General features: G+C 48.8%; 2 protein-coding genes across 3 annotated transcripts; both read right to left on the bottom strand.

Moving 5' to 3' along the window:
• Nucleotides 1-77: 77 nt before the first annotated feature.
• ZSWIM1 (zinc finger SWIM-type containing 1) lies at nt 78-3,029 on the bottom strand. 2 transcript variants are annotated; one of them, XM_040638399.1, is made up of 2 exons: nt 2,614-3,029; nt 78-1,794 (listed from the first exon to the last, which is right to left on the bottom strand). In XM_040638399.1, the coding sequence occupies exon 2, from the start codon at nt 1,646-1,648 to the stop codon at nt 278-280; it is 1,371 nt and encodes a 456-aa protein (XP_040494333.1). In that variant the 5' UTR covers nt 1,649-1,794; nt 2,614-3,029; the 3' UTR covers nt 78-277. The 2 variants fall into 2 exon arrangements, with proteins under 2 accessions (XP_040494333.1, XP_040494334.1); XM_040638400.1 differs by having other exon boundaries at nt 2,772-3,029.
• An 863-nt stretch (nt 3,030-3,892) lies between these two features.
• Nucleotides 3,893-14,201, bottom strand: ZSWIM3 (zinc finger SWIM-type containing 3). Its single transcript, XM_008698050.2, has 2 exons — nt 13,887-14,201; nt 3,893-6,367 (listed from the first exon to the last, which is right to left on the bottom strand). Exons 1-2 carry the CDS (start codon nt 14,039-14,041, stop codon nt 4,432-4,434), a joined length of 2,091 nt encoding a protein of 696 aa, XP_008696272.2. The 5' UTR covers nt 14,042-14,201; the 3' UTR covers nt 3,893-4,431.
• Nucleotides 14,202-14,273: the final 72 nt, after the last annotated feature.

Genomic DNA, 14,273 nt, shown 5'->3' with positions numbered 1-14,273 from the left:
TGAGCTAAGAATGGTTTTTAACCTTTTGAAAAGGCTGCCGAACAAAACCAAACCAAGAATATACAACAGAGACTGTGGCCAGCAAAGTGTAAAATATTTACTGCCAGGCCCTTTACAGAAAAGGTGTGCTGACTCCTGTCTTAGGAACTAGATACATTTTAGGTAACAGGCTGTGGCAGAATAGAAGACCCCTGTCCTTTCCTGGCAGGAGGGCCCGTGGAAATGCAATAGTGTGAGTGTGTACGTGTACATGAGCACCTGTGGGCATGGAGGGTAATCAGAGCTGGACCTGCTCATAAGGGCCGATCCAGCTGTCGGCCAGCTCCCGCAGGGTGCTGTACCTCCGTTCAAACTCCTCCTGGCTGCACTGCTGCAGGAGCTGCCCCACCTCCTCAGTGAGGAGAGCCACGGCCAAGTGTTTATCCAGCGTCTCACTCCACTTGCTGCCCAGGATGTTGTCTAGACTGGCAGCACAGCCTGCTGTCCACTGGGCTGGCAGCATGTCGGGCTGGAGCACCTGGTGTTGGGCACTGAGCATGGCCAGGATGTGGCGGCAGGGCAGGTGGAAGGCCTGGTGAAAGTAGCAGCTGCAGCTGGCAGGGGGCTGGGGCTGCACCCTGTGGGTGTCCTCCAGAATCTGGATGTTCACCTTTTCTGAGCCGGAGCCGATGAGGTGCACAGATTTCTGGACCACAGCGAGCTCACCCAGACAGAGCTGGGCTGCTGGCCCCGTGCAGATGGCATTGAGCGAGTGTTGGATGCGGGCTTCTACCAGCTGCTCCATTTTGGGACTTTCGGGGCTGACGTCTAAGGGAGCGTGATTGTTCTGGGCACTCAGGCCCAGGCTGAAGCTTGCCTCATCTCCCGCGTTCTGCTGCATGTATCGGAGCAGAGAGACCATGCCTTGTTCCACACAGGGGGTGGTGCCGAAGAACTGGCTGAGGACGCGGGTGGTGACCTCCAGGCCCTGGAAGTAGCGGCTGCTCTCAGCCCGGCTTCTCCAGCGGTGGGCCAGCCAGATGCGGTCGTTGAGCAGCCAGTGTGAGTGGAGCTCGGGCAGCTGGGCCGGAGGGATGCAGCTGCTCAGGAGTGTATACAGCTTCCTCAGGTTGCCAGCTGTAGCCGAGCACATCGTGCTCTGCAGGGAAGTGAGGAGCACCCTCTCAACAGGCTGTTCCAGGGACAGCTGATAGAACTTGCCCTGGAGGAACTTACAGATGTGAAAGGCTGAGAGCAGGACCTCGGCTGCGGGGAACTCCATAGCGAGGGTGGGCAGCGGGAGGAAGTGGGGATCCACGAGGATGGTACAGACTCTCTCCCATGCTGGGTTAAACTTCTTGAACACCTGGAACATCTGGGCTAGGCCCTCGGCATCCTCCTTGGCAGGAATGGCGAAGTAGACTGCCCGGGCGAGATGACCCTCCAGCTGCACCCGAGGGCCATCTACCAGGAAGGTATATAGCACCTTGCCCATTGGGTTATAGGTCCGGTGGATAAATAAGATCTCAGGGAAATGGGCAAAGACACTTTGCATAAAGCAGCTCTGGTAGTTGAGGGTATCTAACTGAGCAGTCTTGCTAACCTGATACAGCAGCATAGGTGGGTTTGGGTCCTCAATCAGGAGCTCATTCAGCATTGTCAGGGCCATGGGGGAGATGGGAGATGTCTAGATGCCAAGGTCAAAATACTTTCTCTGCAAGGCTGCTGTCCAGGAGACTCTCAGGATCTCAAGCTCCAACTAAGCCGAAGCTTGAGGCTGGAATGTAGTTCCCTGATCTTGTTCCAAAGATGGGCCTATGGAGAGGAACAGAATTTTAAGGAGAGAGTAGGGGCTTGGCTCCTCAATTATTCATCCAGACAATACTGCTTACTGTGTATCAGTACTGTTCTGGGGGAGATACATGATAAACATATTAACAGATAAAAATAGAACAGGCAATGAAGGTTGCAAAGACCACAAAACTGGGTAACACGTAGAGAGTAAGTTGGGAGAGGGAGAGATATTTAGCTAAGGTGGCCAGGGAAGCTCTCTCTGGGTGGGGGGAGAGGATGACATTGGAGCTGAGACCTAACTGGTAAGCTGGCCATGGGAAGATTCAGTTCCCAGAGATTTAAGTGGGTGTGAAGGCTAGACCTGCATATGGTCTTCCCCCCTCCCCCTTAAATAGCATTTTAAATATTTATTTAGCACTTTATATTTACAGATTACTGCTTGGCATCCATTCTTTCATTTGGTCCTAGTATATATAAGAGAACTGTAATTGCCTCCCCCCCGCCCAATTGTATGATTCTGGGCAAGTCAGCGACTCCCTCTGAGCCTCAAGCCCTTCAACCACAAACAGGGGCTATCAAATGTGCATGGGTTCTACTGCCTCTCCATAAATCCCTCTATGAACTGCAGTACTCTGTTCAAATGTTTCCTCTACTTGGCCCCAAACCGGGTTATGTTCCCATTTTACAGATGAGAAACTGAGGTTCAAAGAGGTTAAGTGACTTGCCCATCATTACTCCGTAAGTAGCTGGAAGCTGAGTCTTTGGCTTGGGGTCCTGACTGCTTTCCACAGTACCTCAGGTCCCAACACCAGAGAGGGGACGCAGCCTCTGACCTCTCACCTCTAACCCGGGTGGGAGGATGTAGATGTCAGACGTTCCCATTCCGAGTCCGGCCGGAGCCAGAAGAGAAGTCAACCTCCCACCCCTTTGGGAGCTGTGTCATGGCTGACCGCGGTCATCAATCGCTTCACACCTCCACCCCTTCAGAAATCACTCACCCACTGCCTGGCTCCGTCGCCATTTCTCCCTATTTGACCCTGCCTCTGACTCTGACTGACCTCTAGGCTCACCAACCGCGGCACCAGCTTCGCCGTGACTCGGGCCAATGGCCTGAAGAGTTCGCGGTCGGTTTTTGGGGCCTAGACCAATCGTAGCCGGGCGATTTGTGGGCGGGCCCTGTTCCTAGGGTTACGAGGGGCTCGGCTGGCGGTGACCAATGAAAGCCCGAGGACACTAGCATCCTGCCGAGCCTGAGTCCTGGAAGCTGGAACTCAGAAGACCCGCGTCTGGGGAGACAACTCAGGAAGGGCTGGTTACTATGGAAACTCCTCAGGGGCCGAAAATGAAAATAAATAGCAGTGCTTTATGGATTTTTCTTTCTCTTCCAAATTCCGAAGCCCCGGGTGTGTGTGTGGGGGGGGGCAGGTAGGAAATCGTGCCTCCGTGATTGTACTGTGTCTTCCTCCTGATGGGGAAACTGAGGCCCAGGTCTCAAATTCTGCCTTCTCCATCAGTGGTCAGGGGCCCAGCCCTTAGAATTGAGGAAATCCGGATCTCCTTGGGAGAGCTGAACCTTGTGTTGCCCAGCTCCACTCCCTCCAGTGTTTTACAGAAGAAAGAGATCCAGAATGGCGCTGTGACTTGTTTGAGGTCATGGCAGACTAGTGCAGGAGCCAACACTGACTGCCACCTTCGACCTCAGTTCCCCTGAAGATGACATCTGGGAAAGCTGGGTAGCTCCCAGGCTTTAGGTGATGAAGATTACAAACTAGCAACAACAACAGAAGTCCATGCTGGGGCTTAGAACTGGAATGAAAATGTTCTGTTTATGTAAATCTAGAGGGTAAACTGGGATTAGAACAGGCCAACACTATTTTCACAGATGGGAAGCCAGGGGTCAAAGAACTTAGAAACTTGCCCAGTCACCCAGCAAGCGCAGGCAGTGGAATCTAGGGTTCAGGTCCCCCCCGTCCCACATCTATTTGGCCTCCTCCTGCTAGAATTATAGGCAGCCTGAAATCAGTGTTGAAGGCTTGGTTGGCAGGAAGAGCATGAAGCCGGTGGTGGACTGTTAAGTATTTGAATTTAAGGCATCAGGTGCTGTGGAGTGCCACAACCCCCATTAGATTCCTTCCCTGTTCAAGCAGCACACATTTCCCCTGCTTGTTTGATTTTATTAAAAAACAAAACAAAAACCTTTATTTAATATGAATAAAAATAAGTACAAATAACAGAATCTTTGTAAAGAGCAGCAACAGCCAAGGGTCACCCTCTGTCCCTCTGTCCCTGAAAACAGGCCCTTTTACCAGGTATATTTTGTTTCATCCTATCCTGGGGCAGTAGTTCATCTCTCTAATGGGAGTAAGATCTGATCTCAGGAGTCAGGGCAGAAAGAGGGGTGACCTTTCGGCAAGGAGATAACTTTGGCCTTGACAATGAAGGAGGCTCCCGAGGAATGACAAAGGTAGGGCAGAAGAGGAATGGATTCAAAGGACTGTCACACAGTGGGGTTCCTCTTCCCCCTGTTGTAACAATCTTCCTAGCCCTACCTAGGAAGACACTGGTGAAAATGCTGACCCCTAGCCATGTCCTGCCCGCCTTGAGCTCTCAGACTTCCAAGGAGAGGGGTCTGTGGTCCAGTGTGCCAGTGCAAGTGCTTCAATCGTGAATCGTGGCTCCAGCGAGAGGGAGTCCCTCCCCTTCCTCTGGCTTTCCCCAGAGGAAAGGGAGGCGGCCCACATCCTTGAAGTCCTCTGGCTGCTGACTGGGCTCAGGCGGCTGGCAGGGGTCCGCCCAGATGTCCACAATCTTGCGCAGGGTGGAACAGCGCTCCTCTAGCTCTGGCCCCTCACTCTGCATTAGCAGGTTTGCTAGCTCCCTGCTTAGGTCCTGAATCATGTCACTCCGTCCTTGCTTCCCAGGCTGGCCTGTGTTTGGGACCATGACGGGGTCCCGGAGCTCCCCACTGGGCCCAAGGAGGTGCTGGTACCTCTTCTGCCACCGGCGGCACACCATGGCTTCTCCCACGGGCTTCTGGCTGGTGTGCAGCAGGGCCAAAATGTGGCGGCACGGCAGGCGGTACCACCGTTGAAAGGAACAGCTGCAGCTACAGCCGTCTTTGCTCACCTGGTGAGAATCCTCTAGAAGCTGAATGTCCACGGAGGAGCCAGCCATGTCCACCAGGTGGGTGGAGTTCTGCACCACCTCCCACTCATGATGGCACAGCTTATAGGCCAGCTGGGAGCCACTGCCGTGCAAGGCGTCTAGCATGCCAGCCTGGGAGGGCCGCGCTTGTGGCGGCTGCTGCAGCTGTACCCGCTGTGGGCCTGGCTTGGTCTCTTCCATGGGGAGCCTGGTCAGGCTACCCCCACAGACTCCAAATGCCTTCTTGGGCTTTGGTGGCATGCTGGCTGGCCGGGCTCTCTTTAACTTGGGAGGAGCTGTGGGGAGGTTCTTCAAGCCTTTGGTATTAAAGAAGTCGATATAATCCACAAAGCGGAGGATGCAGTCCAGCAGAGACTGCTGTTCCCGGAAGAGGCTGGACACCTTGCTGGTGACCACATCTAGGCTGTCCATGTACGTGTTACACGCATGCAGGCCTTTCCTCACGTGCATGTACCAGAGCAGTTCACAGGAGAACCAGTGGGCCTGTAGGAAGCCAAAGAGCTGCTCGTCTAGTAGGGCTTGGGACATCTGACAGAGATTTTGCAGGCTGGCATCAGAAGTGACAAACACGGCCTCCCGCAGGGCTTCCTTCATGAGTCTTTTAAAGGATGGATTTGCTGAACTCCGATGCAACTTCTTCTCCAGGAGCCGGGTGGTGTGGTAGATGGAGAGGAGGATGCGCGCGGCAGGGAAGATCTCCTGCAGGATGGCGCGATGGGGGAAGGACGGGTCCACAAACACCACCTTGACCTTGGGCCAATCTGAGTTGAACTCCGTGAAGATACTCAGCATCTTGGCCACGGAGGTGGCTGTCTCAGCCTGAAGCACAGCAAAGTGTACCACGCGACCCTCTCGTTCCTTGTTCTCCACCAAGAAAGCATAAAGGATGTGGCCCTGGGAGTTCTCCACCCGGTGTAGCAAGAGATTCTCTGGGAAGCGGAGGAACAGATCGCTCATCTTGCTGCTCTGGAAGCTGAGCCGGTCCAGGTCTTGGCTATTGCCCACGCTGAGAGAAGCCATGGAACCCTCATCTACCTTAAGAAAGTTTTTCATCACTTTTGCTATCTTGGCCAGGTCAGAAGGAGTGATGCCCTCCTGCTCTGGCTTTGAGGGTGCTCGGACCTTATCTAGGCAAAATGATGGTTCAACGGGGGACTTGTTGGCCAGGTCAAGGTCTTTCTTGACCGCGGGCTGCGCAGGCTGGGGTTTCGGCACGCACATTGTCTTCTGAGACTTGCCAGCAGCGTCTCCTCCAGGACCTGCAGTTTTGGAGTCAACATGGATATGCTGGGTGTTGAGTTCACTGATAAACAGTCTATCCAGTTTCTCATTGTACCGCAGGAGCAAGTACGCTGGGCACATGTCCGCCTCTGAGGTTCTCTTCCTGTTTGACTGAGTCCGAATACAGACAAATTTCACCTGCACATATCTAGGGAAGGTAGAGGTGACAGTGAGAAAGGTACTGCCCACCCCTTTCTCTTATAAGATAAGACCCTGTAGGGATACAGTGGCTGATATGTGTCCTAGAGACCTCGAGGCAGAGCAGAATGTAGGGAAGGAAGACTGACATTCACACTCCCATCCCAAAAGGTTCAGCTCTTTTGTCAAGACCCTGCCCGACTAACACTGCGTTCATTTACATTGTCCGCAGTCTAAGCCCCACTCCCTTCATTCACTCTCGTGGCCCATCTGTAGCTCCCAATGATTCAGTGGGAGGCAAGACACAAGGGAGAACAGACAAGAGGCAGCAGCAGAGGGCCAGCTGGTTCCTTGCTGTTTAAAACGTCCCCTTCGAAATTCAAATCAAAACCACATTGAGGTACCACCTTACACCAGTTAGAATGGCAAAAATTGACAAGACAAGAAACAACAAATGTTGGAGAGGATGTGGAGAAAGGGGATCCCTCTTACACTGCTGGTGGGAGTGCAAGTTGGTATAGCCACTTTGGAAAACAGTGTGGAGGTCCCTTAAAAAGTTAAAAATTGAGCTACCCTATGATCCAGCAATTGCACTACGGGGTATTTACCCCAAAGATACAGACGTAGTGAAGAGAAGGGCCATATGCACCCCAACATTCATAGCAGCGTTGTCCACAATAGCTAAACTGTGGTAGGAGCCGAGATGCCTCTCAACAGATGACTGGATTAAGAAGATGTGGTCCATATATACAATGGAATATTACTCAGCCATCAGAAAGAACGATTACCCAACATTTGCAGCAACATGGACGGGACTGGAGGAGATTAAGGACTAAGACTAAGTGAAATAAGTCAAGCAGAGAAAGACAATTATCATATGGTTTCACTCATTTGTGGAACATAAGGAATAGCAGGGAGACTGGTAGGAGAAGGAAGGGAAGAATGAAGGGGGGATAAACAGAAGGGGGAATGAACCATGAGAGACTATGGACTCTGGGAAACAGACTGAGGGCTTCAGAAGGGAGGGGGTGGGGGACTGGGATAGGCCGGTGATGGGTATTAAGGAGGGCACGTATTGCGTGGAGCACTGGGTGTTATACGCAAATAATGAGTCATGGAACACTACAACAAAAACTAAGGATGTACTGTATGGTGACTAACATAATAAAAAGTTATTATATAAAAAAATGTCCCCTTCATTCCTGCCTTTTGGGAATTACTGCCTTTGCCTCCTCCTCCAGAGAGCAAAGATACAAGTGCCCCTCTCTCACGGGAAAAATCTCTATTCATTTTATTTAAACAAAAATGTCCAAATCCTGAGAGAGTGGGAGAACCCCTGGGTCAGATGATCTTTAGGACCCTGTCAGCTTTGCCACTCTAGGCTGAAAGTGATGATTCAAAGGAGAGGGGTGATTAAATTGAGTATCTGCTCTTTTCTTATCCCCATTCAACCCATGCTTCGAGGCCAAATCAGGTCCCACCTTCTCCAGGAAGGCTTTGTGGATGTCTTCAACCCACAGTAACTGCTCCCTTCTCTGAATTCACAGCATTTATTTAACATAAAAGGCTCTCTGGGTGGCAGTATACCTAGTGGTTAAACGGTGGAGATGCTGGAGGCTGACTGCTTGGATATTAATCAGGGCTCCACCACTCAGAAGCTCTTTGACCTTGGTCAAGTCACTTTACCCCTCTGTGTACAGTTTCCTAGTCATCAAATGAGACTATCTTATGAAGATTGTTATGAGCATTAGGGGTGCCCGGATGGCTCAGTTGGTAGAGCGTGCAACTCTTGATCTTGGTGTTTTAAGTTCCAGCCCCATGTTGGGTATGGAGATTAGTTAAAAATAAAATCTTAAAAAAAAAAAAAAAGATTGTTATGAAGATTAAATAAGCCTCCGACATAATATTTAGCCCAGAGCCTGGTTCAGCCTTTTATTTATGCAAAATAAAAGCCTGCCACTGTTATTACAGCTCCTATGCCTTGTGACATTCTCCTAGGTGTTTATAAAGTACTTTTACAATTGGATGGGGCTGTCATCAAGTGGCAGGACTGAGTTATTTCTCAGTGTATTCCAAGCACCTAACACAATGCTATTCTTTCAGCAGATGCTTATCAAAGATGTTCCGATGAATGACGCATAGACCATAGGTGGGATGGGTCACACCCCTGCCTCCTCAGGGAGTGTCCTAGCGACCAGGAGAGGAGGAAAAAATCTCAGCCCCTGGCATGACGTGACACAGCCTGGGCACCTCACTAACCCTTTTCCAAACACTCGAATCTAGCTGGTCCTGTCTGCCCACCCTGTGGGGTATTAGAAAAACAGGATATGTCAGGCCTGCAATAACAGGGTGGAGTGGTCCAGGGCTGAAAATGCCTGCACCTGCTGTGTGCACAGTGCTGGGGCGGCAACACCATCCCTAGCTCAGGGCCAGGAAGGGGCTGGAGCAGCCCAGTAGTATGGCAAGGCCAGTTAGTGGTGACCGAGGTGTGGCCTCTGCTGGTCTCATCAGCCTCCTTTCCCACTCCCTCACCATCTTATTTTTTGTGCCCCAGAAAGACAAACTGTCTACAGCTTCCTGTATTCACTATGCTGTGTCTCAACTCTCTGCCTTTTCTCGTGTTTGTCTCTCTCGGGAATGCCCTTCCCACCTGCCTCCATCTCAAAGCTTAGGCATTCTTCAGGACTACATGCAACCATCGTTTCTAGGAAGCTTTCCCTAAGCCCATAGACTGGACCCTACCCTTTAGCTGGCTCAACGTCTGAACATAGCCCTAGCTCATCAAATTAGATTGACCTCATGTGCTCTTAGTACACATATGTTAGGCCAGTTCAAAAAAAGATACTGGTGAATGCCAACCACAAAGGTCTTTCAAATCTTTCCTGGTTCCATTAATGACTGATTGTACCTCCCAGGGTGGAAACCTTGGCATTCTTTTTAATTCCCCCTTTTCCACATCTATACCCAATACGTTAACACGTCTTTTACATTCTTTCCTACCAGTTCTACATGTAGTAAGGTATTATGTGCCAGGCTATATTAAGACCCTAACATGCACCATTTTATACTAGGAAAGGGGTTCTATTATCCTCATTTTACAGATGGGGAAACAGGCTTAAAAATGTTCTCAAGGATAAGGATCTGGGATTTGAACTAAGCCTGCTTGGCTACAGTCTGTGTAATTAACCCTTATACTGCCTGTCCGCTTTCAAAATCTCTCTCCTTTCTCAGAATACTCATTCTTACCCTCGGTCAAGTTGACCGTCAACACACTAGTCAGGTTCAGTAACTTCCTTAAAGATCTCTACACATAATGTCCTTGTTGCCATCATGCATTTCAAACATACTGGGTACTAGGTTGAAGCCTGTTTTTTCCCTGCTTCGTTTCATCTTTTTTTTTGAGCTATAACCTACATACAGTGAAGTACACACATCTTTTGTTAAGAACTTGTTGAGCACCGCAGTTATTTTAATGTGTACTTAGTTGTCTCATGGCTTAAAGCATCGACTCCCTTGAAGACAGGCACAAGGTTTCACACCTTTCTCAATCTCCCTTCCTGCTTACATCTGAGACTGCTCAACGAAGACCTGGAGGAAGGGAGTCAGCCAGCCTTGCTTCCCACCCACTGTGTAGGTGTATTCCCTACCGGACAGTGCCACCAGTGTGCTCCCAGTGCCCGCTCCCACAGCTAGCACACACCAGGTGCTAGAAGCAGGCATACCAAATGAATGCTAAATGATCGACTGCAGAGCACAGGAAGTTCTCCTTGTAGAACATGAGAAGTACACTAGGAAGACCACTGGGAACGTTCCATCAGAACGCTTGGATTCTGGTCCCCGCACTACTCCTTTTCCTAACTATGACTTTGAACAAGTCCTTCATTTAATTTCAAACATTTACCAAATCCTGTTATGTACTGAACGCTATACTAGTTGCTCACAGGGCTATACAGACTAGATAGTCTCCACTCTCTAAGTCTAGTGAGCAGGGAGAGGCTCACATAGGTAGCCAGTGAAATCAAAATTAAGTGAAAAAGCCAGTGAAATCAAAATTAAGTGAAAAAGCCAGTGAAATCAAAATTAAGTTAAAGAGAGGTACAAGCAATATGCTTATAAATGAACAAAGAGTGATTCACTCTCTGGGGACTGGTACAGATTAACTAAGGCTTTTGATTAATTTTACTTAAGATTTGTGTCCTTGTGTGTAAATCACACCTTCAGCAATGAATAGGATTTTTATAGGTGGAATAAAGCCATTTTAAACAATAAAACTTGAGTTAGGAACAAGACTCCGAGTCAGAAGATCTGAGTTTAAGTTCCAGCTCTACCACTTATTAGCTGTGTGAACCTGGACAAGTCATTTCGCTTCTTCTAAGCCCCCAAATCCTTACCCGTAAATACGGAAATAACAAGAGTACTGGTCTATGAAAAGTCAGTACCCCATCCTAAACCAACCAGAACCACTAGAAGCGAATTCATTTAAAAGGTTGTGACTGGATCTGTGGGTTGCTAACTCAACAGCCCTTAACCCCTTCTTCCTTCCTAACAGAAAGCCAACTTATTTTGGGTTGCCATCCCTCCCCCACATAGCTAAGTACGTCAGGGCTAGTCTAAGCCAATTAAGGTAATCTCATTAGGAATGGGCATGGATACTGGCCCAATTCTGGAGAAAGAAACATGATAGGAAATCTGCAGGAAACCAAGGAAGGCTTTTCCCTTTGGACATGACCCCTGCATTTGTGCCATGTGGGGAGACTTCCTGCAGGCAAAGCTGAGAACTGAGGATGGCAGAATGGAAAGACACAAAAAGCCTGGGCCATGGAAACAGTCACCTTCAAAGGCCCCCCCTCTGGGCTTCTACGAATAAGCCATTCTGAGCCAGAGTTTTCACTTAATTGCAGCTAAAAACATCCCCCCAGAAACAACACATCATAGTAAATAGTAGAAAAAAAAGATTTAAGTGGAACTTTATTTTAAAATAGGAGACTAAAATTATGAAGTTAATATTATATATAGGGGCACCTGACTGGCTCAGTGGGAAGAGCATGCGACCCTTCATCTCAGGGTTGTGAGTTCAAGCCCCACGCTGGGTGTAGAGATCACTTAAATAGTTAAAAAAATATATAGGGATACCGGGGTGGCTCAGTCTGTTAAGTGTCTGCCTTTGGCTAGGGTCATGATCCCAGAGTCCTGGGATCAAGCCCCGCATTGGGCTCCTTGCTCAGCGGGGAGCCTGCTTCTTCCTCTGCCTGCTGCTTCCCCTGCCTGGGCTCTCTGACACATAAACAAAATCTTAAAAAAATACATTAAGTTTAACAAAATGTAAGTTATAATGGCAGCATGTACCAATTCTTAAAATAATCAAAGCATGAGTTATAGTGTCAACTGTTGGGGTTTTTTCCTGGTACATTTTCTCCAATTACTATGATACTTTATTTACTGTCTCACTTTTACAATATGGAAAGGTCAGTTTTAGGGAAACATTCCTGGGTTTTATCAGGTTTCCCAAGAGCCTAATTAAATCTTTGCTATGCATATTCTTTGTCAAATTCCTATCACATCATCAGCCTTGTTGATTTCCCTTCTTCCCTTGTTCACAGGTGTCAGGCTGAGGGTGATGGAAGGAATTCTCAACCATTACTTTCAGAGACTTCGCTAGGTCCTACAGCTCTTGGGAGATGCGTAATTCTAGTTTGCAATTAGTTTTATTTCCATTGTGTTATCCTGATGTTTACCACATCTATAGATTGGCCAGAAACTGAGTGCCAAAGATGCTAATGGGACTGGTAGGGATAAGTAGGAAATTATTTAGTAGTGACTAATTTTATTAGTGGCTGGTTTATTAGCAAGATTTTCGCATGACATCTGCTTTCCTACCAGGCCTTGTGACTACCGACACATGGAAAATGAAAACTCAGACAATGAGGACCTAGTTCAAAGGGTGTGATGAGGATTAAATCAAACAATGGCCGTAAAGTTCTAAGAGTGTCTGGAATGCGGTCCAAGAAAACATTCTGAAAAAGGTAGCTAGCTATTAAGCTAAACAGCAATGGAGAGAGAGAGACAGGAGACTACTCCATGGACTGTTTGAAGAATATCAATCCCCAAAAGACATAACAAAAACAAAACACAACAGCCATATATAAAAATGAGAGGAAACTGGGAATAAAAATCATAGAATCTCCCTGTGGAATGGGACTTTTGGTCATTTAGTGATAATTCGCAAAGCACATTTGCTCTCAAAGTACTGAGTTCAAGTACCATTTTCTAACATGTACTAGTTACAACTTCGGTGAGTACTTACAGAGCACCACATTTCTGCTCCTATATGCATTTTGGTTTTTACTCTTCACCACATCCACCTCATTTTACAGAAGACGAAACGGTCAGAAAAAACGAAATCTTGCCCAAACTCTACGGTAAAGCCTATCTTTCTGACCCTAAAGCTTTCCCTTTTAACCACGGATGGGGTTCAAGGCAGGCTGCCCCAGAATTTGCCACTTTGTTATGTGGATTATTTTGAGCTGAAAACAATCAAGGTCCAACAGGCTCAAGAAGAGGCTTTCACCGCTCCCTTAACTGCCTAACATAATTCAGACAGGAAGCCCCTAAAGTACTTTGAGTAGGCCCCCACGGAGTGTATTCAAATTTGAACTGACTTGCAATTTTTAAGAAGTGGAGATATTGACCCAAAGCCTGGATTCGTGACTTCTGCCCCCAATTCTGGCAACACCGGCTCATTTTCACCTGGCGGCCATTAGCTGGAGTTGATTAGATAGGGCCTGCTCTTCAATTCGCTCCAGACACACCTCCGTGGTCCCTGCTACAAAGACCTCGGGTCTGTTGTTATTTCATCATTCTTTCTCTTATGGTGAAATTAAAAGTAAAACTTTCTTAGCTGGGCTGTTTCACGGAACCCTGAACACAATGGAGCTCTCAACCCATATCTTAGCCTCTCAGCCGCCAAAAGGGAAAAATAGCATTTATCTATAATTCTCAAAACAGCCCTCGGGGTAAAGCATGCATGCCACAGAGAAGGATGCCTGGGGCATGGGAAGTGTTTGGAAACGGTTGTTAATCTCAGAAGAATCTCAAGAACCAAGTACAAAACAAATGAATGGATGAATGGGCAAACTAACCAACAATTGAGCGGGTTAATTGCTTTGTGAAGAGAACACTAATGAAGGAAATCCTCGCGAAGGCGTTTTTATCTATTTGTGAAGACAGAACCTTGTATGAGGGACACTGCAGGTGCTCAAAGAATGGGGCAAATTGCTGTTATTCCGGGAATTTCGGGAAAGCTGTAATAGAGTGAATGAGTGAAGGGGAAGTGGGTGGTCAAAACGCGATGCCTGTGAAGGTTTTGCTTTTTCCACCAGGCACAGGACGGGTGCTTAATGCCTGTCGAACGCTCGAGACCAGGGCCCCAGCTGCACTCCCTCCTCCCCCAGGTCCCCCTGCAGGGGACAGTCCGGCCTCCTCCCGGGCCTCCTCCCCACCCTCCTGCCCCGCCCCCGCCCCGCCCTTACAGGATGTCCTCGCGGATGGAGGTGCCATGGTTGAGGTTGTGGAAGCGGACGGAGACGCAGTCCCTGAGAATGAAGGAGCACCTGTTCTCCTTTTTGTAGGCGCTGAAACACTCCTTGAAATCCTCGTAGGTCTTGAAGCAGCTGCCCAGCTCCATGGCCGCCCCCTCAGCCCACACCAGGGGCTGGTCCCAAGATCAACACCAGGGTTCAGAGGTCACATATGAGGGCCTACAGGCTGGCGTGTGTCCAGTATGCCTTAAGGGTCGGCCCCAACTGAGTGGCCTGTTATGGAGCTTAGGAGGAGCCCTAGGGCTGAAAGGGATATAAGGGTCTGGGGGCGTCTTTGCTATCTGACAGAGGGGAAATGACACTCAGCTCTTATTAGTC

This window comes from Ursus maritimus, unplaced genomic scaffold (genome assembly GCF_017311325.1).
Source record: "Ursus maritimus isolate PB19 unplaced genomic scaffold, ASM1731132v1 scaffold_22, whole genome shotgun sequence".
Lineage (NCBI taxonomy): Eukaryota > Metazoa > Chordata > Mammalia > Carnivora > Ursidae > Ursus > Ursus maritimus.
The sequence above is the reverse complement of the archived record's forward strand: the minus strand, read 5'-3'. Positions and strand labels throughout refer to the sequence as shown.